At 39.7% G+C, this 27728-nt stretch overlaps 1 protein-coding gene across 6 annotated transcripts in view; it reads left to right on the top strand.

Annotated features, from left to right (window-relative positions):
* The first annotated feature begins 3229 nt into the window (after window positions 1–3229).
* Window positions 3230–27728, top strand: part of FNBP4 (formin binding protein 4) — a 39665-nt gene continuing 15166 nt past the window's right edge. Inside the window, exons 1-14 of one of the 6 annotated variants that reach the window (XM_081240346.1) lie at window positions 3232–3541; window positions 4564–4653; window positions 10334–10470; window positions 10777–10960; window positions 11571–11718; window positions 11823–11943; window positions 12973–13308; window positions 14357–14567; window positions 18306–18430; window positions 19323–19427; window positions 20395–20528; window positions 21524–21711; window positions 26395–26708; window positions 27235–27379. In XM_081240346.1, coding sequence (XP_081096472.1) covers window positions 3322–3541; window positions 4564–4653; window positions 10334–10470; window positions 10777–10960; window positions 11571–11718; window positions 11823–11943; window positions 12973–13308; window positions 14357–14567; window positions 18306–18430; window positions 19323–19427; window positions 20395–20528; window positions 21524–21711; window positions 26395–26708; window positions 27235–27379 — 2458 coding nt within the window. In that variant the 5' untranslated portion in view covers window positions 3232–3321. Of the gene's footprint in view, window positions 3542–4563; window positions 4654–10333; window positions 10471–10776; window positions 10961–11570; window positions 11719–11822; window positions 11944–12972; window positions 13309–14356; window positions 14568–16528; window positions 16580–18305; window positions 18431–19322; window positions 19428–20394; window positions 21712–26394; window positions 26709–27234; window positions 27380–27728 lie in introns of those variants that run through there. The other 5 variants (XR_014016345.1, XR_014016346.1, XR_014016347.1 and 2 more) reach the window with 5 other exon arrangements.

Below are 27728 nucleotides of genomic sequence, written 5' to 3'. Positions count from 1 at the left end.
TCATGGTTTATCACAGGATTTTTTTTTTTTTTTTTTTTTTTGGCTGTGCTGGATCTTCGTTGCAGTGCGCAGCCTTCTCATTGCAGTGGCTTCTCCTGTTACAGAGCACAGGCTCTAGGTGCAAGGGCTTCAGTAGTTGAAGCACACGGGCTCAGTAGTTGCAGCACGCCATCCCCAGAGCACACGGGCTTCAGTAATTGCCGCATGTGGGCTCAGTAGCCGTGGCACACGGGCTTAGTTGCTCCACGGCATGTGGGATCTTCCCGGACCAGGGTTTGAACCCATGTCCCCTGCATTGGCAGGTCGATTCTTAACCACTGCACCACCAGGGCAGACCTCTGTCATACATTCTTTGTTTTGTTTTGTTTGTTCAACCCTTTAAAAGGTAGGCCTGGGATTTCCCCAGCGGTCCAGTGGTTAAGACACCATGCTTCCACTACAGCGGGTGTGGGTTCAATCCCTGGTTGGGGGAAGTAAGATCCCATATTCCATGCAGCACAGCCAAAAAATGTATATATATATTTTTTGTTTGTTTGTTTTTTGTTTTGTTTTTTTCTGTACGTGGGCCTCTCACTGTTGTGGCCTCTCCCGTTGTGGAGCACAGGCTCCGGACATGCAGGCCCAGTGGCCATGGCTCACGGGCCCAGCCGCTCCGCGGCATGTGGGATCCTCCCGGACCGGGGCACGAACCCGCGTCCCCTGCATCGGCAGGCGGACTCTCAACCACTGCGCCACCAGGGAAGCCCAAAAAATGTATATTTTTAATAAATAAATAAAAAGTAGGCATAATTTAGCCATGATTTGTCCATTCTTGGTTCAGATCCTAATACCTTCTCTGAGGCCCAAAACAGCAAAACATGTCTCTAAAGCCAGTGGTTCTCAACCCTGGCTAAGCATTAAAATAAAGAGCTTTTTAAAATAAAATTGATATGAGCCCTGCACTCTCACCCGTGATTCAGATTCTTATATTGCTTTAATTCCCTCCAGATGGTTCTCTAAACAGCCGGGGTCGAGAACCCTGGCTACAAACATTAACAGCTACCTCCAAAAATATAAATTTCCCCCAGGGAAAACAGCCTTTCATATTTCTATGCATTGTAGTTTAGCTCATAATCTCAACTTGTTTACAGCCAGTTTTATAATAGGATCTGGACTTTCATGTAAACAAAATGCTCATTAGTAGTAATAATAGCTACTATAGAATAATTGCTTATTTTGTTCCTGGCTGAATTGCAAAGAGCTTAAAACTATGATGTAATTTAAACTTCACAACAATTCTATGGATACTGTCACTAACATTTTACAGTTGCAGAAACAAGTTTAGGGATGTTAAGAAACTTGTCATAGGGCTTCCCTGATGGCGCAGTGGTTAAGAATCTACCTGCCGATGCAGGGGACACGGGTTCGAGCACTGGTCAGGGAAGATCCCACATGCTGCGGAGCAACTAAGCCCGTGCACCCCAACTACTGAGCCTGTGCTATAGAGCCCAAGAGCCACAACTACTGAGCCCACACGCCTAGAGCCCATGCTCTGCAACGAGAAGCCACCACAACGAGAAGCCCACACACCACAACTAGAGAAATCCCACGTGCAGCAACGAAGACCCAACGCAGCCAAAAATAAATTTGTTTAAAAAAAAAGAAAAACTTGTCATAGCAATCACATCTGGAAGGTGCTGGAGTTGAGTTTTGAATCCAGATGTTTGGCTTCAAAACTCTTATGTACAACTACTGTATTTCAACGTTTCTTTTAATGAATAAATCAGAAAAAAAGAAAGGAAGAGAGAAAAAAACATTGGTGACAGCTTCAAAACAGCATAGTCTCCCCTGCTTCTAGCTGTTAATTTTTCAGAAGTCTTGGGAGTCTAATCTCAAAACACTCTAATCCAGATATTCCTCCCATAGGTAAGAAGAGGAAAGAACTCTTGCTACTTATTTCTAGTTTGTATATATTCAAGCACTGTATTCATTCAAAAACTGAGTGCTTGTGTTCCAGAAAGTGCATTTCAATACTGGGAACAAAACAGACAAGTCACTGCTTTCATGGCTTTTGCACTCAGCAACCAATTTAAGGGTTCATCTATAAATGAGGAATATGATCTATAAATTAGGAATAATGATATCTACCCTATAAAGTTGTGAGAATCAAGTGCAATTCTACATATAAAGTCCTTAGACGGTACCTGACACATAGTAAGTGGTCAATAAAATAAATGTTACATATTATTAGCATGCTCTAGCAAGAACTGAGTGAGCGCTGGGAATATAAAAATATATACCACTGGGGACCTCCCTGGCTGTCCAGTGGTTAAGACTCTGAGCTTCCAATGTAGGGGGCGTGGGTTCAATCCCTGGTGGGAGGTGCGGCCAAAAATATACCACTGGATTTCTTAAACTCAATTTAGAAGTGGGAGACGAGTATCAACGGTAAGTCAAGTTGCTAGGGAGGGGCTCAGCATTGAGATAAAAGGTTCAGAGATGTTATGCCTGCAATGGGTCTTGAGGAAGGAAAATAATTTTGCCACGCGATGCCGTAGTTTTTCCAACTAGTGTGAAGGAATAAAGGTGAGAGAACTGCTCCGAGTGGCTGGCTCCAGAATGGGACAGGGGAGAGGAGAGTGCTAAAGGAAGATAAGTCTATTAAAGCGGCCACATTGGGAAGGCTCCTGTATCCCATCACAATTTAGGCTCTACCCTCGTATGCACTATGTCTAGTGATATTTTTCCACCTGATAAGCCACACGATGAGACGTCATCTTTGTGCCCCAAGAAAAAATTAACAAAACCATAAAAGACCTACTATTTTACCTCATGTTTAATGTTATACCCAAAGTAAGCCACAATAATCAGGGTGAAACTTGGGGAAGGGCCTGGAAAGCAGCACAGCTTCCTAGACGACAAACGACAAGAAACACATAGGCAAAAACGGGCACAAAATGGAGGACAAGACGGCAGAGAAAAGACTCCGCAAAAACCGCATGGGTGGAGCCTGACGTAATTGGAAGCAAGTCTAAACTCACATCCTTCCGTACTATTGGCTTGACTCTGACCCCTTTTCCTTGTCCATTGGCTACCGGGTTCTTCAATGTGTCAAAACAGCCAATCGCCTAGCCCCGTGGGTAAAGTCCTCCCTCCCCCCGGGGGAGGAGCCAGAAGAGCGTACGGGGCCGAAGGCGCTTGCGCGGGCGCGCGCTCCGCCGGTTAAAAGCAGATCCTTCTAGGAGGCGGTGTCGCAGTGTATGAATATTGATTACGCAGCGCCGCGCCGAACGCCCGCCCCTCTCGGTTGCCCGACGCTCGCAGCTCGCGCTCGGGCTCGCGATGGGGAAGAAGTCCAGGGCGGTACCCGGCCGTAGGCCCATCCTGCAGCTCTCTCCGCCAGGTCCGCGGAGCAGCACGCCAGGCCGGGATCCGGAGCCGGAACCCGACACCGAGCCGGACTCGACGGCGGCGGCGGCGCCCAGCCAGCCAGCCCCGGCGGCGCCGACGACGACAACCGCGGTCACTGCCGCCGCGGCCCCGGACGACTCACCTTCAGAAGGTAAGCGTGCTTGAGGGGCCGCGGCGCCTAGGTGTGGCGTCCGAAACTCGAGCTCGGGGCTCGCGGCTCGCGGCCTAGGCTTCTCGGGCGAGTCCTAGGAGGAAGAGGAACCCGGGCGGGCGGCGTCGGCATCCGAGGCCTGTTGTGTGCGGCCTGCGGTGAGGACGGCTGTGAGCCCAAAGCTGCGGAAGGGGCGGTGGAGCCGTGTGCGCCCGGCCGGAGCCGACCCAGAGGCGCCATCTCTGATGCAGGGATTGGCCCGGGCGCGCAGTCTGCTCAACGTCTATTCTTGGCTTTGAATAACTTACGGGGTAAATGTGAGAGTATGCGTTGCCGCGTCCTAGGCTTGGTGACCGTGGAACCTGCCGTTTTCTACACGACATCGGCTTTTCCTTTTCGTTTTTGTTGAAATTGAGAGAGACCCTTTAGAAGTGAGCATACCATTTTTATTATGCCAGCTAAAGTGTAAGTAACTCCTAGTTGGCAGGTTTCCCTCAAATCCCTGGAGAGTTGGTGTTTGTGGGTTCCCAAGTACTTGTGTTTATCCCCAGAATGGTACTTGGGTTAAGAATAACCGGACTGTGCTATACTGCAGGGGCCAGACGCCGGAAAAGCCCCGACCATTTCAGGTGTTAAAAAAAAAAAATCACGTTGGGTGGTTCTTGCGAAAAAAAATGCTCTAGTTGTGCTTTTTGTAAAAGCCTTCAGGTAGCCTGGAGAAGATTTATTGTGTGTGTGTGTGTGTGTGTGTGTGTGTGTTAACTTTGGATTATTTCAGATGTAATTTTTAGATACGGTGTTTAAATTCTTAATGTTAAAGCCACTAGGCAAATGGAAGATTCTAGTTATACTTGTTTTCTTGTCTCCCAGTTATTTGGGTCAGTGATGAATTACAGCTACCCTGTTTTTAAACTGATGAAATCTAGACTTGAGAAGTCACAGATTGTTTTGTCACCTGTATAGTTTTTTCTGTGTTCCATCGTCTAACTGTAGTTTTCTTTTGTTCGCTTTTTAAAATCCAGATGAACAGGAGGTGGTGGTGGCGGTTCCTAGAGTTCAGAATCCTCCCAAACCAGTCATGACCACCGGGCCCACTGCCGTTAAAGCAACAGGTATAGTTTTTTTTTTTTTTTCATCTTTTCTACATTAGGATCAAACCGTGTTTGTATATAGTGTTTTGATGAATGTTTCAGTGTTGCTAATTTATATGCCTCCCATAAAATGGAAATTTTAAATCTTTGTGAGGGCTTGTTGGTATATATACTTTATCCAATGTAAAAAAAATTTATTTATTTATGGCTGCGTTGGGTCATCGTTGCTGCGCACGGGCTTTCTCTAGTTGCAGCGAGCCGGGGCTCTTCTTCGTTGTGGTGCACAGGCTTCTCACTGCGGTGCCTTCTCTTGTTGCAGAGCACGGGCTCTAGGCACGCGGGCTTCAGTAGTTGTGGCTCGTGGGCTCTGGAGCGCAGGCTCAGTAGTTGTGGCGCACGGGCTTAGTTGCTCCGCGGCTTGTGGGATCTTCCCGGACCAGGGCTCAAACCCAAGTCCCCTGCATTGGCAGGCAGATTCTTAACCACTGCGCCACTAGGGCAGTCCCTTAACCAATGTAAAATTTGCTGTTCCCTTTTCTCTGTACCCAGATTACTTTGTACTACTTTTTCTACTGATACTATTTTGTAACTGGTTTTCTAGTTCCCCACTATCTTGGCATTCTTTAGGGACACCAACAGTGTCTTTTCATTATGTTACTTCTCTAACACACAGCTTTGATTGGTACCTAGCAAATGTTTGTGCAGCTGAAAATTGCTCTTACTGAATATTTTTTAAGCATGAAGGAATATTTGCAGTGATGGTTTTGTAGACAAACCTGGGTTCAAATCACCACTGTAGCATTCATACTAAGACCTCAGGACATCATTGATCTGTAAAATAGATCTTACAGCCCTAAGTTATTTTGATGATTAAATTGAACAATATATATAAATTTCTAACACAGCAAGTGCCAAGAATGTTAGTTTTCTCTACTCTTTATGTATCTTGAAAGATTAAAATATGCTTTGATACTAATATTCTATAATTGGTAGTAATTTTATTCTTCTGAATTTGCACGACTTTTTGTACTATGTGACACCTGAAATAATAGATGCTTGTTCCCCCCTGCCCCCTATTTGCCACTTAAAAAAAAAGTATGGGTTAGAAAAGGTAAAACCACGTTGTGAGAGAAATTTCAGAACTAGGAAATACCATTTTGTATTTGTAAACTACATATATTATTTCATTTGGGTCTTCTAAGAATCATGTGCAATGGATAGAATTTAAATGTTCTACGAGAAATTTCCTTGGTTGCAGTGTCAGTCAGCACTTCAGACTTTATGTGCCTTGTGAACAGAAATGTTTTCATTCTGTTCAGCTTCATCCTGCAACATAAGAATATATCAGCTTTATTCATTTCTTACCTACTAGTTGGTATAACGCATAGGAAAAAGTTTAACAAAAACAAAAGGGAAGCAATTTTCCATTATTATTTGCATGGCTTTGTGAAACAGTAGATACTCAAGAATTGATATATATATATATATTTTTTTCATTAATTTATTTTATTATTTTTTTGCTGCGTTGGGTCTTCGTTGCTGTACGCGGGCTTTCTCTAGTTGCGGTGAGCAGGGGCTGCTCTTTGTTGCAGTACGCGGGCTTCTCAGTGCAGTGGCTTCTCTTGTTGTGATGCATGGGCTCTAGAGCGCAGGCTCAGTATTTGTGGCCCACGGGCTTAGTTGCTCTGCGGCATGTGGGATCTTCCTGGACCAGGGGTTGAACCCGTGTTCCCTGCATTGGCAGACAGATTCTTAACCACTGCGCCACCAGGGAAGTCCGATATATATTTTTTAAAGATGATTTTAGTTAAAGAATTTACTTTTATCACTATGAACATGCTGAATTTCTTTGCACAAAAATGAAATTTAAATTTTAAGTTATTAAAGTATGCTTTTTTAATATAGTAGAGAAGCATATCTAGTATTTTTATGCTAACAAATATTATGGTAAATGCATGTGAAATTATCTAAGGGAAAATTTAGAATAAGTTCTGCTAAATTAGGCCAACAGACTACAATGATAGTGAAGAGTATTTAGGCATCTTCTAGAAAAGGGTATTTAATGTGGTTCCATAGATGAGTGTCAGACGTCTGTGAATCCTCTGAAATTGCACACTAAAGTGTGTCTTCCTGAGAGAAGGTCCACAGCTTTTATCATTTTGATTGTTAATAGCTTTCAATGACCAAAAGAGTTAAAAATCGCTGTTCAGTGTTATGAGGAAATAATAGAGTTTCTAAGGGGCATAAGGCACAGTTACTGTTTGAAGCTTATCAGGAAAGTAAAGTATATATCTAAGAAATAAATAATTTACTGCCCGATATCATTAGTTAATTTGCAAGTTGTGTGGCACCATCCATTAGAGGTAAGCATACTGAGGTTTGAGGAGTCAGTACTACTCAAAAAAGACTGCTAAGGACTGGCTCTGAAGAATGGCCTTGTTTCCTCCGGCCTCAAGTAGCAACAGCTTCTCAGTAATAGTCTAGAAGCCTGGTCCTGTGAGGCTTTTGGCTTTCTAAGATTGTGCAATTTTGTATAGTATTGTGAGATTTTTTTTGTGTGTTATTCTAAATGCATGCCTGTTTTTATTAATGTATAGACTAAATTTTCAGAGATGTAATTAGAACTTATTTCGTGACTTGATTTTATCTTTTATTCCTTTAGAGTTACCTTTTGTCCCCTTAACATTATTTTATGTAATCCCATAATGGTCTGATTAATCATAAAGTGATATTGCATCTGGCACTATGCTGTAATTTGCTTTTCCAGTCCCCTGTTTGAGAGCATTTGAGTTGTTTACAGCTTTTGGTTATTTAAATGAGGCTCCTAGGTTCCTTAAAAAACTAAAAATAGAACTACCATATGACCCAGCAATCCCACTACTAGGCATATACCCTGAGAAAACCATAATTCCAAAAGAGACATGTACCAAAATGTTCATTGCAGCTCTATTCACAATAGCCCGGAGATGGAAACAACCTAAGTGTCCATCATCGGATGAATGGATAAAGAAGATGTGGCACATATATACAATGGAATATTACTCAGCCATAAAAAGAAACGAAACTGAGCTATTTGTAATGAGGTGGATAGACCTAGAGTCTGTCATACAGAGTGAAGTAAGTCAGAAAGAGAAAGACAAATACCGTATGCTAACATATATATGGAATTTAAGGGAAAAAAATGTCATGAAGAACCTAGGGGTAAAACAGGAATAAAGACACAGACCTACTTGAGAATGGACTTGAGGATATGGGGAGGGGGAAGGGTAAGCTGTGACAAAGTGAAAGAGAGGCATGGACATGTATACACTACCAAACGTAAGGTAGATAGATAGTGGGAAGCAGCCGCATAGCACAGGGAGATCAGCTCGGTGCTTTGTGACCGCCTGGAGGGCTGGGATAGGGAGGGTGGGAGGGAAGGAGACGCAAGAGGGAAGGGATGGGGGAACAGATGTATATGTATGACTGATTCACTTTGTTATAAAGCAGAAACTAATAAAAAAATAATAATAAATAAATGAGGCTCCTAAAAGCTTTGTGCAAAAAAAAAGTGGTAATTATTTCTTAGGGTTATATACTCAGAGATGAGATTATCTAGCTATAAGAAACTTGGAGAGTTTTGTAGTTCTTGGTATATGTTACCAGATTGTTCTTAAATATTGTATCAGCTTATGGTGTCTCTAACAATATTAAGTACGTGTCGTTCCCCCAAATGCTGCGTTTAATCATTTTCATTTACTTTGCTATTTAATTGTCATTATGTTATCAGGAGTTTGGAAGAGGTTTTAAGTGTGTAATATGAAAAGCTCTGAGTTGAAGAGAAAAAAAAGACTAGGTGGAGCCTTGGCTAAACCTTTTTTTTTTAAATAAATTTTTTTTTTTTTTTTGGCTGCATTGGGTTGCTGCGCGCGGTCTTTCTCTATTTGCGGGGAGCTGGGGCTACTCTTCGTTGCGGTGCGCAGGCTTCTCACTGCGGTGGCTTCTCTTGTTGCAGAGCACAGGCTCTAGGCGCACAGGCTCGGTAGTTGTGGCGCACGGGCTTAGTTGCTCCGCGGCACGTGGGATGTTCCCGGACCAGGGTTTGAACCCGTGTCCCCTGCATTGGCAGGCGGATTCTTAACCACTGCGCCACCAGGGAAGCCCTTGGCTAAACCTATTGCCCGAGAGACCCACTCAGAGCCTGGGGAATTACCCCTGCTTGGGAATTTTGTAGTCAAAATTCCACACGGCTCACCTGGTTGGAACCTTTTACCAAAAGATATAGAATTAAAGAACTAAGGCCAGTGATTATTATTGTCTCTGAACTAAGAAGTGTGTTTATATAAAAATATAAATTTCCCATCCTTTAGTATTCAGTGCTGAATACTAAAATGCAGATTTTTTCTGTACAGAAATGTCTTATGTAGTTCTACCTTTATCTCTTGTTCAGAAAATGTGGAAAATTGACTGGTATGACCCCACCCCCAAAATGAGATATAATATATTTGGTAACTGGAAAATGGAGATACTGTGAAATATACATTTAAGAATCTTCCTAATCAGTTTAAAATAATATTTTGGAAATAGCTATATACTAAAGAAATAATGAAGGTGAGATTTATGTGACTAAAACAATGAATGTGAACTTTTGTATGATTAAATGAAGCAATTTATGTTCATGTTTAGGTGAATCCATGAATTTATTTACAGAATTATGACAGAGAAAACTAGGTTTTACGTCCTGATAAATCTGTTCAGTTACCAAGGCACTGAAAAATTTAGTCTTATTAATAGCTGCAAAGTCTAGCTAGACTTAAATATTTCATATACCTATTCTAATAAAATGATATATGAAGAGGGTATATATGCTCACTTAATTGTAACAGAGTAGCCACAGGTGATACAAAAGGAAATGGAATAAACATTGATCAACTAGTAAAAAAGTGTATAACTTCAGTTTTTTTAAGAAGGAAATTGCATTGCAGCATTACAGAGGCCATACCTAATACCATTTGAGTGGGAATTTTGGTTTTAGCTGGGTTTTTGTTGTTTTTTTTGTTTTGGTTCTAGCATGTTAGGTTCTGTTTTAATTTGTCACTTCTTGTTTGAGGAAGAAAATCATTGAAAAAGAGCTTTGTTTTTCACTTTGAAAATCTCCTTGTTTCATTTACTAAACCCTAATTGGTTTACTTGTTTGAGACGGACACGTAAAACAACAAATTCTTTTTTTTTTTTTTTTTTTTTTTTTTTCCGGTACGCGGGCTTCTCACTGTTGTGGCCTCTCCCGTTGCGGAGCACAGGCTCCGGACGCACAGGCTCAGCGGCCACGGCTCACGGGCCCAGCTGCTCCGTGGCATGTGGGATCCTCCCGGACCGGGGCACAAACCCATGTCCCCTGCATCAGCAGGCGGACTCTCAACCACTGCGCCACCAGGGAAGCCCACAAATTCTAAAATCAGGATATACTATGTGTTATTTTGACAGAGGGAGTATGAGGTTGAATAATTGAGCATATATTTTGAAAAGGATGTCAAGTTGCTATGCAGATTGATTTTATTAGCTCTAAGTGCATAGTCAATTTGCACCTCTTTTTGGTAGTTCATTGAAGACTTTTTTGAGGTTCTATAAGTAAACTAAATGGCTAAAGAATCATATTTTCTCTTGGATACTTCCTAGGACTTTTTGACATTGTTATAAACGTTGCTTACCTTTTTGTTTCCAGGAGGCCTGTGCTTACTTGGTGCATATGCTGACAGTGATGATGAAGAGAGTGATGTTTCAGAAAAACCAGCACAGTCTAAGGAAGCAAATGGAAACCAGTCAAGTGATATTGATAGTACATTGGCCAACTTCCTAGCGGTTAGTGGTGCTTTTGTTTGGGTTTTTAGTTATTGAAACCACTTTGGGATCTGAATTTCAAATGGTTAGCCTACTTGTCTATCTGTGTCTGTTTCTCCTCCTTTTTTTTTAGTCTTTCCCCATCTCTCCTCTTTTTGTGACAGTTTTAAGGAGAAAAATGGGGAAGAGGAGGGTTTTGACTTGAGAAGCTGAGACTTAAGCTTCTCAAGTCAAAACCCTGTGTGTATGGGATTTTTTTTTTTAAAGTGATGGCCATTTTTCTGGTTTAATGTGATTAATGCGTTTGTCACTATTTTCATTCTAAAGGAGATTGATGCTATAACAGCTCCTCAGCCTGTAGCTCCTTTAGGAGCTTCTGCTCCACCTCCAACTCCACCTCGGCCAGAGCCAAAGGAATCAACATCTGCCCTTTCTTCCACTACTCCAAATGGGACAGACTCAACCCAGACTGCAGGGTGGCAGTATGATACTCAGTGTTCACTGGCAGGAGGTAAACTTGATCCTTTGAGTTTTAAAGAAATCTAAAGTGCAGTTCTTAAAGGTGTTCTAGGCATTGAGGTTCCCAAAGGTGAAAGCCTGTATGCTTTAGCCCCAGACTTTAGAATTCTGGCTTCTTAAATACAGTATTTAGAAAATGAGAACTGCTAGGGTATATTTTTATCTACTGAAAGATAATTGTTTGCCTTTTAACCAGTAGCAGATTATGCTGGGTAAATAATAAAAGCCATTATTTTAAAAAGTATTTTGGGGTTCAAAATACATTTTTCAACTATCAAACTGCTTTTTTAAACCATGTTTGCAAAGATGACTGAGGAAGGGAGAGTGGCCCCCCCAGGGAACATTTGACAGTGTTTGGAGAGATTTCTGGGTGTCACAGCAGAGGGTGGTAGTGGGTGGTGAGAGGAGGGTTTACTGCATCGGCTGGGGAGAGGCCAGGATGCTGGTGAACACTACATCGGACTGCCTCCACAACAAAGAAGTGCCCTGCCCAGTTGTTAACAGTGCTGTTAGGTTGTTACAGCTTTAGAGTTGACTTGAGATAGAAGGTCAGAGTTGTGCGGGAGTATGTGCTTCTTAAAATTTGTTTCATTTTCTTCTAGTTGGAATTGAGATGGGAGATTGGCAGGAGGTCTGGGATGAGAACACAGGATGCTATTATTATTGGAACACACAAACAAATGAAGTGACTTGGGAATTACCCCAGTATCTTGCCACCCAGGTGCAGGGATTACAACATTACCAGCCCAGGTAAGAATAGACTTGAAAAAGAAGTTACTAGAAGGAAATCAGAGTCTTATCTTTTGCTGATAATATTTGCCTTCTGTTTCTCTTGCTAAGTATATTTTTTTTAGTTCCGTAACAGGTGCTGAAGCTAGTTTTCTGTTAAATACAGACATGTATACTAAGGAAAAAAATATTTCAGTTTCCAGTAGTAAAAGTGCACCGGTCATAGCCAAGCGAGAAGTTAAAAAGGTCAGTGTTACAACTTACCTCATCTGCTTATTTTCACATCTAAAGAACTTGAATGTTACTCTGTCACAGGTATATAAGCCTTCTGTTAATATTTTTACAGCATAGGTGTGAAACAGTATAAATTTTGTTTCTTAAAGTTTTACATAATCTGTTTCTGTTTATTATATGACATTTATAGCATTTACCCAGTTCAGTGGTTCTTTTGGAGCTTGAGCGTGCAATAGAGGCTCCTTGAGTCGTTGTGAAGGACATGGGAGCAGCCAAGCAGGCAGTGCTTCGGGTCCCCTTCTCTGCTTCAGAATAGTTGTATTTTGGGATTCCACCTTAGTTTTTTGGTTTTTTTTTTTTAATAAAAAGATTGGCTACCTTAAAAACTACTACTACTAAATCGACCATTTTTATAATCTCATCAGTAAAAAAAAGTAAGTTGTACTCTACAGAGAGGATGTGTTGAATTTTAATTTATCTTGAATTTTTGAATGATGAGGGAGTTGTATCAAAAAATGCTTTTACAGAATAAGTTCACCTTTACACCTCTAAGAGGGAGGTGGAATAAATATCCCAGTGGAGGAGGTAGACACTTTAAATGTAATCACACATTTCATTTTAGAAATATTTCACTTTCCTCTAAATCACCTTCACAGCATATTTGTGAAGTTATCTCATCATACAAGAAGAGGAAGGTGAAGATTTATCCAGTCATGTGTTGAACTGGCAAGATTCTGATCTTATTTAAATCTGCCTCTGTTTCTTACTAGTCTGCCTTGTGATGTACAGAGAATAGAAGAAAAGATATGTTTGAGTCCCACCCAGAACTGTAATACTGCCTTCCTAAAGTAGCAGTGTTTCCATTATACATGTGTAAAGAAAATGGTACAAACATTTACACTAATCTGATGGGAGTTGGTGGTGTTTAAGAATATCCAGTGACTGAAAATTATGGTTGTTTTTAACACAAACAATTAAATGTAGTGTATGTTCAGGTGAGATTTCTTTGAAAGTTAAGCGAAATTATTTTATTCTTTACAGGAAGTAAATGAAGGAATTCAAGCTCTCTCAAATAATGAGGAGGAGAAGAAAGGGGTGGCGGCATCACTGCTTGCTCCTTTATTGCCTGAGGGAATAAAAGAGGAAGAAGAGAGATGGAGGAGAAAAGTAATTTGTAAAGAAGTAGAGCCAGTTTCAGAAGAGAAAGACACAAGTACAACAGAAGAAGCAACAATAGTAAAGCCCCAAGAAAGTCTGTTGGACGGTGTGGAGGACCCGACTCAGGAGGATCTTTGCAGTGTTGTTCAGTCTGGAGAAAGTGAAGAGGAAGAAGAACAAGATACCCTGGAGCTGGAGCTGGTTTTGGAAAGGAAAAAAGTAAGTTTTTGAAGTTTTTGTTAGATGTATTTTCTCCCTTCGGAACTGTCATACTCTGGGATTGCTGTGCTCAATTTACAGCCATCGTTGGGATTTTGTTTTTCTTATCCTTCTATCTAGATATGCTTATGTAATAAAAACTTGAACTGTGGAGTTGTAGTTCTTTGGGTCCCTGATGATGCTTTTGGTAGTTGACAACCAATAAAGGCTAACGTTGTTATGATTTAAGGATAGATACAGTAAGTAATGTATCTTTGGTTTAGCTTCTTAACAAACAAGCATTGCAAATTCTTGTGATAATTTGGTTTTTAACCCAACAGTTAAAGTACAGGTTGACTTCCAGTGATCACCTGTGGCATTGTGTGTATAGTTAAGTGGACCTTATGGGAATTCCCTAGCAGTCCAGTGGTTAGGACTTGGCGCTTTCACTACCTGGGCCTGGGATCCATCCCTGGTCAGGGAACTAAAATTCCACAGACTTTTGTGTGGCCGAAAAAAATAAAAGAAAAGTGGGCCTTGTGAGAAGATAACAGGAGAATTTAAGAGGAACCCATTATTTCATGTGCTTTCCTTCTAAGATAAATGGTCCACAGGAAACTTTCCTGATTGAGAAGTTGATTTTTACTTATTTTCTGCCCTGATTTTTCTTGGAACAGTTTTATCTACTGCTGCCTTGACTATGAAGCGAAGTCTTAACAGGTGTTAATAGCAGTAAATCACTTTGAAGCTTCCCCCTTTTGAAAAATTTGAAGCTATGGAGAGGGACCAGCGAAAGTTAAGCTTTATCCTTTGTGTACATGTATTAGAAAATTTGTTCGTGGATCTTTAGAACCTATACCCTTTAAATCAATATTTGTTAACTGTAATCATGAATAAACATTTATTGAATAACAATAGAATTTGGAGCATAGTGCTCAGTCCTGATGGAAAGATGTATTAAAAAATACTTATTGTCCTCAAAGGATTTAAATTCCAAAAACACGTGGCTGTCATTCTTGCTACTCACACAAATAAATGTTGGTAAACAGTTAATTCCCATTCGTTGTAGGCAGAGCTGCGAGCCTTGGAGGAAGGAGATGGTAGTGTGTCAGGGTCTAGTCCGTGTTCTGACATCAGCCAGCCAGCATCTCAAGATGGAATGCGTAGACTTATGTCTAAAAGAGGAAAATGGAAGATGTTTGTTCGAGCTACCAGTCCAGAATCTACCAGCCGGAGTTCTAGCAAAACTGGACGGGAGACTCCGGAAAATGGAGAAAGTGGTAATTTGTGCTTTAATTAAACTTGAGAGTTGAAAGATGTAGAGGAGAAATCCCTCTTACTCTTTTTCTGTTTTCTCTTCAGCAAATAGAAGAATATAGCACTTTTACCCTTTTAGGGAAATGCGGGGAAGGAAACTTCTACCTTTTCCTGCTCCACCTCTAGTGGAGCAGTAAGAATTTGAGAGGCTAGAATCCATCAGACTGTGTATTCACTACTGATTTGGGATAACTTCTCCCTCAAAAACAAAAAAATGAGATTGGGTCCCTCCCTCCCTTTTCTTTTTATCACTCACTACAGTAATTGTCGTGATAATCTGCATAAAGACCGTGGATTCTCTTCACCTCTCTTATTTCCAGTTGGTAAACACGGCAGGCAAGACCCACCTCTGGCAAACCCAGCCTCATCTTCTCTCTCTGTGTACAAGTTGTCCAGCCTTTGGCTGGGTGTGTATATAGTCTGGTACTGTCGTGAGGACCCAAGTTATCTTCAGGGTAATATAGAAGAGAACCTGCTGCATTTTTCCAGTCTGTTACCAGAACTAACTAATTTTAATCACCAAACCTTAGTTGAGTGTACCAAGCAGAAGGTACCTTATAGGTTACAATTTAAAAATAACAAGTAAACAAAAACACAGGTAATAAATAAATGCAAACATCCTTGAATTTTTCTTTCCAATCAACCATATAGAAGAATATGAAGTAGAATTCTAAAAATGCCCCTCCCCCTTCATCTTTTCACTGTTTTCATGCCCTACCCTGAGGTCCATTTTCTTTATTTTTTTATCTACGTATATTCTTCTAGACCTTTTCCTCTTTTTTTATATACGTTGGTGGTTTTGTGTGTGTGTGTGTGTGTGTGTGTGTAATGTGCATATGTAAATTTTACCATAGGTGAGATTAACCATATGGATTGTTAGACGGCATACTTTTTCATTTAACAAGGTCTTAAAAATTGTTTTTAATTACTGAGTAGTATAGATGTCTTCATTTAACTCTTTCCCCATTGATGGACATTGGTGTCCTTGTTTCACTCTTAAAAGTAATATTACATTCATATTATCCCAAAAAAGTATAAATATTAGCCATTCAAATGTCCATCAAAAGAGTAGTGGATAAATTGTGATGTATTCTTCCAATTGAATACTAAACAGCAGTAAAAAATGAATGACCCATTGTTATATGCATTAACGTGGATTAATGTCAGGAACAATAATGTTGAATTTAAAAAGCACAGAAGAATGCATATGTTAGTGCTCCATGTATATAAGTTGAAAAAAGCAGAAATATTGTGCTTAAAGATCTATCCATGATGAAAGTAGAGGCATTTACTAATAACATCAGGGTGTGTCTGGTGTGAACATGTTGGGGGAGAGGCACAGGGAGTTTCAAGGTGTTATTAATAGTCTTCTGTTAAGCTGGGTTGTAGTTACTTGAGTGCTCATGTTGTTTTCTAAATATATTATACTCATTAGTTAATGATACTATGCAATTAAAATAATGCTGTAGTAAACATCTTGGTATATCTATCTTTATGCAGATTTTAGTACCATTATAGTGTAGATTCCCAGTGGTATATTGCTAGGTCAAGGGGTATGTGCATTTTAATTTGATAGATCCTGCCTAACTACCCTCCAAAATAATCAAGTCTTAGAGCTCTAGCAGTGCTTAAAATTGTCAAATTCTTAAACCTGCCATCAAATGTAAGATGTCTACTATACAAATGAACTATAAACTAGTAAGTGAGAGAGTAGAAAGATTTGGTTTTAGACAATATGAAATTGCAGAAGGAATATTAATGATCAAATAAAAACAAGGCCATTGTAGGATAAGGTTAAGTACTTAATACAAAATTTTAGGCTAAAGCTGTTGAGAGTGATATTAAAATCACATTTCTTCTCTAGATCAAATATTAACCAGCATTAAGAAAAGGTACTCAAATTTGTTTTTTTGTTTGTTTTTAGTCTGTGATCCTCCAGAGAGATTGATTTACATTGCATATGTGGATTAGTTTGGTAAGCAGGTGTTAAGCAAACATAACAAAGAGTTCATATCTTTTAGTCCATTTAAGTTAAGTATGTGGTAAACCTATACCTATTCTTTTTTGGAGATTCCCACTACCAGCAGACAGCACCAACCAGAAGAGTAGGTGGGTCCAATAAAGGCTGTCTACAGGTGTTAACCAGTTCAGGAAGGGAGTTATTTGGTAGTTTAATATGCTGCTCTGGTCTTGAAAGCCTTTTTGTTTTTTGTTTTGTTTTGTTTTGGGGGGTTTGGGGGGTTTTTTTTTGCGGTACACGGGCCTCTCACTGTTGTGGCCTCTCCCATTGCGGAGCACAGGCTCCGGACACACAGGCTCAGCGGCCATGGCTCACGGGCCTAGCCGCTCCACAGCATGCGGGATCTTCCCGGACCGGGGCATGAACCCATGTCCCCTGCATCGGCAGGCGGACTCTCAACCACTGCACCACCAGGGAAGCCCAAGCCATTTTTTTTTCAAATAAGTTTATTTGTTGTTATTTTTTGGCTGCGTTGGGTCTTCGTTGCTGCGCGCGGGCTTTCTTTTGTTGTGGTGCACGGGCTTCTCATTGCAGTGGCTTCTCTTGTTGCGGAGCACAGGCTCTAGGCACATGGGCTTCAGTAGTTGTGGCATGTGGGCTCAGTTGTGGCTCGCAGACTCTAGGGGCAGGCTCAGTAGTTGTGGCACGCGGGCTTAGTTGTTACGTGGCACGTGGGATCTTCCTGGACCAGGGCTTGAACCTGTGTCCCCTGTGTTGGCAGGCGGATTCTTAACCCACTGCATCACCAGGGAAGCCCTGAAAGCCTTTTTATCAAAACCCATTTGGTAAAGAACCCTTAGATATTCCAGGTTCTAGCTTTTGTAAATAATTGAAGCCATGGTTTTCTGGAAGAGAAGATTAGAAAAGATTAATAGATGAAGGAGGAAGGGAAAGCAGAAACTTCTTGGTAATGTGGTAAAACAAAGTAAATCACGTATATAGACACATTTTAAGAAAGGTGATTATAGGGGCTTCCCTGGTGGTGCAGTGGTTAAGAATCTGCCTGCCAATGCAGGGGACGCAGGTTCGAGCCCTGCTCCAGGAAGATCCCACATGCCGCGGAACAACTAAGCCCGTGCGCCACAACTACTGAGCCTGCGTGCTGCAACTGCTGAAGCCCGCATGCCTGGAGCTTGTTCTCCACAACAAGAGAGGCCACCGCAATGAGAAGCCTGCGCACCACAACGAAGAGTGGCCCCTGCTCGCCACAACTAGAGAAAGCCTGTGTGCAGCAACGAAGACCCAATGCAGCCAAAAATAAATAAATAAAATAAATTTATTTAAAAAAAGAAAAAGAAAGGTCATTATAAAGGATTAAATTTTTTGGCTCTTTAGAGACAGTAGGTTGATAAGTCATTAGGGCTTCCTTAACATGTAAGGAGAAGACAGGCAAAGGAGAGCACTAATAACTTTCAGATATTTCTGCTACGGGGTGAGAAAATGTATTTGAGGCTTTATTAATGTTGGTCCTTTTTTTTTTTATTGAAGTATAGTTGATTTACAATGTGCCAATCTGCTGTACAGCTAAGTGACTCAGTTATACACATATAGAGATTCTTTTTTTTATATTCTTTTTCATTATGGTTTATCAGAGGATATTGAATATAGTTCCCTGTGCTATAGAGTAGGACCGCATTGTTTATAGTCCTTTTGATTTAATTTCACATATTTTCTTTTTTAGCAATTGGTGCTGAAAATTCAGAAAAAGTAGATGAAAATTCGGACAAAGAGATGGAAGTAGAAGAATCTCCAGAAAAGATTAAAGTACAAACAGCACCTAAAGTAGAAGAAGAACAGGACTTGAAAGTATGTATACTACTTAATGCAACTTGACAAATAAGTATTTTTAAATTGGCGAACCATTTTAAATAGGCCAGCTACTTTCTTTTAGCAAGTAGTAAAAAGTAATCTGTACTATCTCCAAATATAAATCATTTATTTGGTTAGGTGAAAAGGTTATATTTAAGGCTGAAATAAGGAGCTATGAGACTGACTTGATGTAGAGAAATGGTCTAAAAATAAATTCTAAATGCTTAATTACTTACAAGTAAGTCTCCATTGGAAAGCAGTAGCTTATCAAATATAGGCTTCTCTAGTTTGGAAGTACTAAAGAGACTAAAGTCACAAATTTAATTCCTGCATGAACTACTTGTCCTTACACAAAGGCATATTTGTTTCCAATTTCATTTCTGTTGCTAATGTTATGAGAAGAATTGGACCAAGTAAGTATGTGGCTCTTAAAGTGTGATCTGTTGGGAAAACCACTTAGCATATTCTTTTGACTTGAAAGAGTTTGTCCACTCACCAGCTAGTGTACAGCCGTGTATATGGGACTGGGAGAATTAATTTTGTTCAGTGTGGGGCTAGTATAAGCAATTAGTAATGGATAAATGATGGCTTGGACAATATTGGGGGTTATGTCATTTAGGACCTATTTTCAACTTCCATATCGTATTAGAGTAGATAGTGCGTCAAATTTCTCTTGACCTTGTCTCATTATTTAACACTTTGTTATGTGAATTATTTTACTGTAAATTAGGGTTTCATCTTGTACATAACTAGTTGCAGTATGTGAGAAAGGCTGTTTATAGGCAGACCCTTTTTTCTAGTATCTTTAACGATAAATGAAAGATTTTACATAATAAAATTTTGCTGACTCTGTTTTTATTTTTCGTTTTTTTTCTTTCCTGCATTACAGTTTCAGATTGGAGAACTGGCAAATACCCTGACAAGTAAATTTGAATTCTTAGGCATTAATAGGCAGTCCATCTCCAACTTTCATGTGCTGCTTTTACAGACTGAGGTAATTTAGCCATTTTTAGTATAAACAGTCAATGTTTGAATGAAATGCTGTGTGTGTGAGGAATAGCCATTTTTAGTATAAACAGTCAATGTTTGAATGAAAGGCTGTGTGTGTGAGGAATCTGTCTTATTTATGTTTCAATCCTAAATTAAAATTTTTCATCTTGATGTATATTTGAACCACCAGCCCAGGAAATAAAACTATGTATTAGCCAAAGCAAAACGTAATTATGGAACTAAATACTGAGAGTTTGTGTATGATGAAGATACTTAACCCCCTTGAATTGGCATATGTTCTGTTTTTCTAAGAAATTAAAATTCTGTTCATAGTGATGATGAGACCGCATAATGTTGAAAGTACTTTATAAGTGTTAAAGCATTATAGACATCTTTGGCGGGGCGTGGGCGGGAGTGGCACTCAGCTTTTGGGATCTTCGTTCCCCCACCCGGGGTCAAACCTGGGCCCACGGCAGTGAAAGTGAGGAGTCCTAACCACTGGGTCACTGGGGAATTCCCTATAGGTCTATTTAAAAAGAGAAGTTCTGGATCCTATATGTAACCTGTGTACTTTACAATAAATAGGTTAGGATTAGGTAAGGAATTCCTATAGGAAGTTGACTGATTTCCCTGAGAACTAAACCTTTAATTTTGATTAATAACATTACTTAATTGAATGAACTATCTACCCAAAAAATAAAGTTACTGGGGAACCATCGTAATATAGTCCAAAGGGAAAAACAAAACTACTGCTACTCATTTTCACAAATGTTGGAGATTTGGCAGTACTGGGGTCCATTTTTGAGAACTCTGAAGAGCAAACAAGATTTTTTAGGGTGGGATTTCTTTTCCTGTTTGGTCTAGTCTGCTGCCAGAGTATATATACATCATGGACCAGAAGACTTAAGTTTCTTTTACCTCTGCCTCCTGACATAATATTAAGTCTTTAACTTACTGCTTTTTTATTTTAGACACGGATTGCAGACTGGCGGGAAGGGGCTCTTAATGGAAACTACCTTAAACGAAAACTTCAGGATGCAGCAGAACAACTAAAACAGTATGAAATAAACGCCACTCCTAAAGGCTGGTCCTGCCACTGGGACAGGTACGCACTCTTCTCCCCTTTTCACCTTTCACCTTTGACATCTCAGACTTGATTTGTGATCACCACCACCTGACGACCTGACAGCCTGTCTGGAGACTGAGAGCAGCTGCATTAGCGGTGCTGGGCAGGCAGAGCACCCCGAGCACTTGCAGAGTTTGGGCCAGCCACACGTTGGAGAAACAAAAAGCAATGTCTAAAGTGTTCCATGTAACGGATTTTTTCCCAAGATTGGACAAAGCTGGTTTTTACTCCAGAGTGTTGTTGCACGGAGTAGGGCGGGCTTGGGGGTTAAGCGCATGCGAGAGCTCTGTGCGCTTTACAGGACCTCTGGAAGCAACTACTCCTGATTAACCTCGGTGAAGTTAAGGAAAGCTTCGTGGCTGAAGATGTGAATGAAGAACAAGATTACTATCTTCTGCCAGCAGGTCAGATGAAAACATTTCTTTTTATATTTGGCTTTTCTTGATTTTTTTTTCGTTATTTGAAATCTTTGCTCTTTTATTTTTCAGCTCCCAGATCCTCTCCCTCTCTTTAGCTTTCACTGTGTTTGGTATCAAGAGTATGAAATGTGAATTCCACGGTTCAAGAGGGGAAGAGTCACCTTTCGCAAACTTCGTTCTCTTCTTTGGAAGGGAAATTAGTGTTCTAGGAGATTGAGTCCCTTTGCTAATGAAACTTGAAACCCTGTTAAGCATTGGCAAAAAAAAAAAAAAAAAAAAAAAAATAGATGTGAGAGGTGTTTTTCCAAGTCATCTGTTGGAGTGAGAGGGCTCAGGGCTGTATTCACAGAGCTGCTGGCAGTGCAAATAGCTTTGAATTATCCTTGGTTCTCCATCCTCAATTGTCAAAGCTCTTTGTTGCCTTTGTGAATAGCAGTCCATTAAGAAGAGGTTCGTCCCTGTGAGAGCAGACTGCTGTCCTGGGACAGGACCAAATGGAAGTGTCTTTGTAGGAGAATGGGTCTTAAAACATGTGTTTTCTTTCTTGTAATTTAGGGATCATAGACGATATTTCTATGTAAACGAACAGTCGGGCGAGTCTCAGTGGGAGTTCCCAGATGGTGAGGAGGAAGAGGAAGAAAGCCAAGCACAAGAAAGTAGAGACGAGACTCTTCCTAAACAGACCTTGAAAGACAAAACTGGCACTGACTCAAATTCTACAGACTCTTCCGAGAATTCCACAGGTGGGACAGTTTACCCTGTTTTAATTGGAGAGAAATTATTTTAGAGGGGAAAAAAAGACTTGTATTAACATGTAAAAGAAAATAATTTAAATCCTAGTCACATAAATTTCTAACGAAAAAATAATGGCTTGCCCTAAGGAAAAGAAAAAAAAGAATGCAGGGCTTATATTGAAGAAAACTAAGGTAGTGACTAGTTGGAAATAAGCATACTATTGATACCAGACTCTGCTAAAAAATAAAATTATGAGCCGGTATATATGGATTTTAAAAGATTGTCCTGTAGCTATTCTGTCATGCCACAGACGAAGCTGTGGATTTCCAATAATAGGAGTTCTAATTAATGCTAAGGAACCAGTTATTTAAATTGTCGATATTTATGTGGAGTAATAGATTTGTTCTGCCTTTCTGTAGAGCACTTAGTCTGCTGATTTTGCAACCTCATTTTTACACTTCACTAATTTCGTAGGAAGTACGGTTATTACAAACCAAAATGATCTGAACAAATGCTGTGAAACTAGGACCATACTTGTTTCAGAGAAGCAAAACAATTGATCAATGCAAATCATCAATATTCTAGTATAAAACAATTAAGATGGCTCAATCCAGTTAAAGTACTCTAAGGGAACTTGAGTTTGGTTATATAAATTTTAAAAAGAAAAAAAAAAGGCTTTCATAGTTCTTCATTTACTCTGAGAATCTGAAGAGCCATTGCTTGATTTCCTTATTATGGAAGAAGATACATTGTTTTTTTTCCTCGAAGTCCATCTTTCTTGGAATGACAAAAATAAGTGGCTAATGAAGCATAGTCAAGACTGTGATGAACAAACAGCCTTTCAATCTGAAAAACTGGTAGATGTTTGTTTAAATGATAGCATGTGAAGGTAAGAGTGTTATGGAATGATTTCTAAAGTCATAAACCTTTGTGAACTATATTCAATATTTTGTAATAACCTATAATGGAAAAAATCTGAAAAGTATATATATGTATAACTGAATCACTTTGCTGTATGCCTGAAACATCGTAAGTCAACTATACATCAATTTTTTTTAATTAAAAAAGTCACAAACTTTTGAGGATAAAAAGATAGTTTTTTATAAGATGGGAGTGAAGAGCTGAATTCTTACGTCCTCTGCTTATCAAAAATAATATTTTGTATTCTACTGGCTTCCTAATCCCAGTAGAAAAGTTCTGATTGTGTACCAAATAAAAATGGTCATGTACCAATGATTTTGTTAACTTCTTAAATAGCCTAAGAATCATTATCAGGTCACTCAAAATAAGCACCTGTGACTGCAGATAATTTTAGAACATAGCAAAAAAGTGGTTTTCTACTTCATATTTCAGAAAAAAATTTTCTTAAGTTACAGGGTGTACCATTTTCATGAAGAGATTTCCTTTACTTTCTCATTCTTTGGGTAGTGAATAGTAGATACGTCTAGTAACTTGGTTTTATTTACTTTTTAATAGTTAGTGAACTGAAGAGGCTTGATGGTGGTTCTGGTTTGGTGATTCCCTTCTTGACCACTGTCTGATGTCCCTCCTTCTATGTTCTAAAGCTGAATATTCTAGAATTGCTAATGCTGAGTGTTGTGTGAACACCTTAGAGTTAAACATTAAGTTACTTTCTCCCTTTGTTAATGACACACAGTTGGTACTGTCTGGTAAAGGAAAAAGCCACTGGTAAACCAGCTTATATTTTTGAGCCTCTTGATTGAGAGCTACTAAAACCACATGGTAAACTTGATCTAAATAAAATCCAAATCTTGTTCTAAGGTCTTTGGAATTGAAGAGCAATACCAATCACTATTTTAAGCCTGTAAAGAAAGTTTATAATGCTTGCTTTTTGTCAGCTCAACAGTGGTTAAAATCATCTTTTAAAGAAGAAAAACTATACACTGAGGAACAAGGAAGTTTCAAAGTTCTGTTCATTTTTAATCCTTGTTCATTGTTCCATGTTTGTATTTGACATTATCTCTCTTAAGATGAGTGATACTTCAAGATACCCAACATGTCTGTTTTGTTGGGCTTTTGTCAGGTTAAGTTAAGCTGCTTTTCCAAAAAGTCTGTGGAATTATTATTTGTATAATAATTTCTTGATATAAACTGATAAACTGGCCTCTTGCCTCAAAATACTAAGCAATAATACTTTTGGGGGGAATATAGGAAAACAATAAAGGAAGCCTACCTTTATAAGAAAGAAAGCCTGATTTTCTATTTTATAGAAATAAGGATTCATAGAAAAAATATGTTCTTGGAGAATTCAACATTTGTATCCTCACAGTATTCTGTTTTTAAGCTTGATACTTTAAAAAATTTATTAGCACATAATAAAAGCTATGTATATACCATTTTAATCTCTCCTTGGACTTCAGACTTAATGTTCTCTTAAATGGCAAAATACCTCAACTGGGTTAAATTTAGAAATGAAGAGAAGCAGTATGTAATATGACACCCATGGATATTCAAACTAGGATTTCTCGAAATTCTTTGTATTTTTTAAGCTAAAGGAGATAATTATCAGTGTTACGATGCAGCTTTTATGTTTTGAGTAAACTTAGTTTAGGATTCAAATATTAACTCTAAAAGTGCTCCTTGTATGATCTAAATTTATCAAGTCTAGTTTGTTTCCTTTTTACAGAAAGCTCAATTATTTCTGATTAACTTTGTTGAAGGTTGTAAACCACATTATTAATCTTGAACCTACTGTGTTTTCTTGATCTCCTCTGCATAGCAGCTTCTCACCATCATAAACATAACCAGTATTGCATTATGCTTCTAGATGAGAAACCTACCAATATATAAATCTGACAAATTTGTTTACCTACCATATATTATGGTTGGTTTAGTAAAAGGAAGTTTAATAAGTTATTAATCCTCAACGTTTACTTCCTTAGTTCTAATGTAATCTTGATGTACTATTATGTAATCTAGTAGACTGCCTGCCCATACCCAAACTATCTACGAGTTAGTGTAGAAATTCATAAAGGTTAATGAGACACTTGAAGTCTTTCAGCTGGAAAACTGCATTCTTGTTTTCTGGTGAATTTTTTTCAGTTCCCTTTTCCTTGGTAGTAAGCAGTTTCTCATAATACTTAGAGTAACCGTGTGAATTATGTTCTTAAAGTCTCTTACATAATGTATCATCTACCTGTTCCATAAAAAAGTGAAGCTATTCTAAAAGCCAAATGGTTCATGGCTGCTTTGGTTTTACATTGTTGAGTGCCAGTGTGGTGTATTTTGAGCAAAGTAAGGTAAAAGGCCTTATCCTTGTCCTAGAGCCTTTTATAATAGAGTCGTTATTTAATCTACTGCTTTGACCATGGAATTTGACAGGTGACGACATCTGGATCTCTACTCCATGAGAAGTGAAATTTGAGATTTCTAAAGCTCTTAGACTCCTGGTATTTCACCAGGACATCTTGTTAAAATAGCACTAGGGGAGTTCCCTGGTGGCCTAGTGGTTAGGATTCTGGGCTTTCACTACTGTGACCCAGGTTCAGTTCCTGGTGGAGGAACTGAGATCCCGCAAGCAAGATGCACGGCTCGGCCAAAAAAAAAAAAAAATAGCACTAGACTAGGGGTCAGACTTGGCCACTAAGAGCTATATGATCTTGGGCAAGTCATTTCCCTCCTGGGTTTCATTACCTTTAAAACGAGAGGGGTAAACTAGACGATTTCTCATGTCTCTTCTACTCCTAAATTCTATGATTTTAGGGAGAAAATCCCCTTCAGCATTCCTGGGATATATATCTAATAGTCCCAAATATTGTGAAACTTCCCTATTGACGATAAAGAGGGATGGGGAAGGCTGCAAGTAAGTATATCTTCCTATTTTCTCTAATCTTTAAAGCTTTTCCCAGCAGAGAAAGGGCAGTAATTAACTATGACTTTTGCAAATTTTGAGGAAAGCTAACCCTGCAGCTCCTCAGCTGTAATTCCTTAACTTCAGCAGCCATTTCAAATCCTCCATATCTTCCAACACCTCTTCTCTGTGTTATATTTATCATTATCATTTACCTTGAAGATTCGTGCTTCCTGATTTCCCTTTTCGCGTCACAGGAATAAAAAATTACCCTCCCTGATTTGTTGCTGTGATTTAGCAAATGAATAATTCACACAAAGGTGTGAAGGAATGATAGGATTGACAATATCACCTTGCAAATGGATTTTTGAAACTTAGTAACCCAAATAAATTGAAATGGGTAGAGTTTGTGTGAGTGTTTGGAATGTGTACTTCTCTGGGTCATCCTCAATTACTTATCTAGCTCACTGAAAGATACAGTACATGGAATCAGTATTGCAGATGCACATCATTCACTCACTTTTTCACTTTTGAAATAAAGACCCCAGAATGTTGCCTTCTAGTTGTGTATCTTTGAAATAAAAAACTTCAGGTTCAGATGTCTGGTTTCTCATTGAGTTGATGTGATGTGCTTCATTTACTCAGCCATATCTGTACCCAGAAAACAAGACTAGTATAACAGCTGGGGCGAGTGCTAACAGTAAATTCTATAAATTTATCTTTTCATGGAAGTCATTTTTGAACTGAGTTTAATATTTCAGTGACATCAGTGTAGAATAGATGTGTGGGGGACAGATTTTGTCCCTACAATCAGTTGAACATTTCTGTCTTCATGGAGTTTTACTCTTGCTTTTTCCCTGACTCCTATTTGTTTTCATAGGTTCTCTTTGTAAAGAGTCCTTTTCTGGCCAAGTTTCTTCTTCATCACTCATGCCACTTACTCCATTCTGGACCCTTCTTCAGTCAAATGTTCCTGTGCTTCAACCTCCATTACCTTTGGAAATGCCACCGCCTCCACCTCCACCTCCAGAATCTCCTCCTCCCCCTCCCCCTCCTCCTCCTCCTCCTGCAGAAGATGGTGAGATCCAGGAGGTCGAGATGGAGGATGAAGGAAGTGAGGAGCCTCCTGCTCCAGGAACGGAGGAGGATACTCCATTGAAACCTTCGGCACAAACCACAGTCGTAACTAGCCAGGTGAGAAATGACATCTGGCATTCTGAAAAGTTTTGGGGGACCGGGGCAGGATTGACACGTTTTATTTTATTTTTTTAAATTTATTTATTTATTTTGGGCTGCGTTGGGTCTTCATTGCTGCACACGGGCTTTCTCTAGTTGCGGCGAACGGGGGCTACTCTTCGTTGCGGTGCGCGGGCTTCTCATTGCAGTGGCTTCTCTTGTTGCAGAGCACGGGCTCTAGGTGTGTGGGCTCAGTAGTTGTGGCATGTGGGCCCTAGAGCACATGGGCTTCAGTAGTTGTGGCTTGCAGGCCCAGTAGCTGTGGCTTGCGGGCTCTAGAGCGCAGGCTGAGTAGTTGTGGTTCACAGGCTTAGTTGCTCCTCGGCATGTGGGATCTTCCCGGACTGGGGATTGAACCCGTTGTCCCCTGCATTGGCAGGCTGATTCTTAACCACTGCACCACCAAGGAAGTCCCTACATGTTTTATTTTAGAAGAGGATACTTAACCAGGGGCTACAGCCACTGACTAGAATCTCTGTTTCAGAGTTCAGCTGACTGTACCATCTCTAGTTCTCCTTCCACTAAAGCAATAAAGAGAAAAGCTACAGAAATTAGTACTGCAGCAGTTCAGAGATCAGCTACCATTGGTAGTTCTCCAGTCCTCTACAGCCAACCAGCTGTAGCTACAGGTAAGCATTGTGATTAAAATGTATTTCCATCAGTGTATTATCTTTGTTTCCAGAATTCGATATCATAAATTAATGTTAAAGGCTTTTCATTGCAAAGACTGTTTATGTGCATTTCGTTCAGTTACTGAAAACCACTGTTAACATTGGCATATATCCTTCCAGATTGTTTTCTGAGCACTTACACAACATCAGAGATCTTGATGTTTAAGTACCTTAATGCTAAAATATTCAGAACGCCAGAAAATGTGACTGGGTTTTTTGTTTATTTTGGGGGTTTTTTTGGTGTGTTTCTTGGCAGGGGGGTATATTAGAGAATCACTTTGTAGGTGATCTAACTCCCAGTTTCCTT

This window comes from Mesoplodon bidens (genome assembly GCF_964165515.1).
Source record: "Mesoplodon bidens genome assembly, chromosome: 7".
NCBI lineage: Eukaryota > Metazoa > Chordata > Mammalia > Artiodactyla > Ziphiidae > Mesoplodon > Mesoplodon bidens.
The sequence above is the reverse complement of the archived record's forward strand: the minus strand, read 5'-3'. Positions and strand labels throughout refer to the sequence as shown.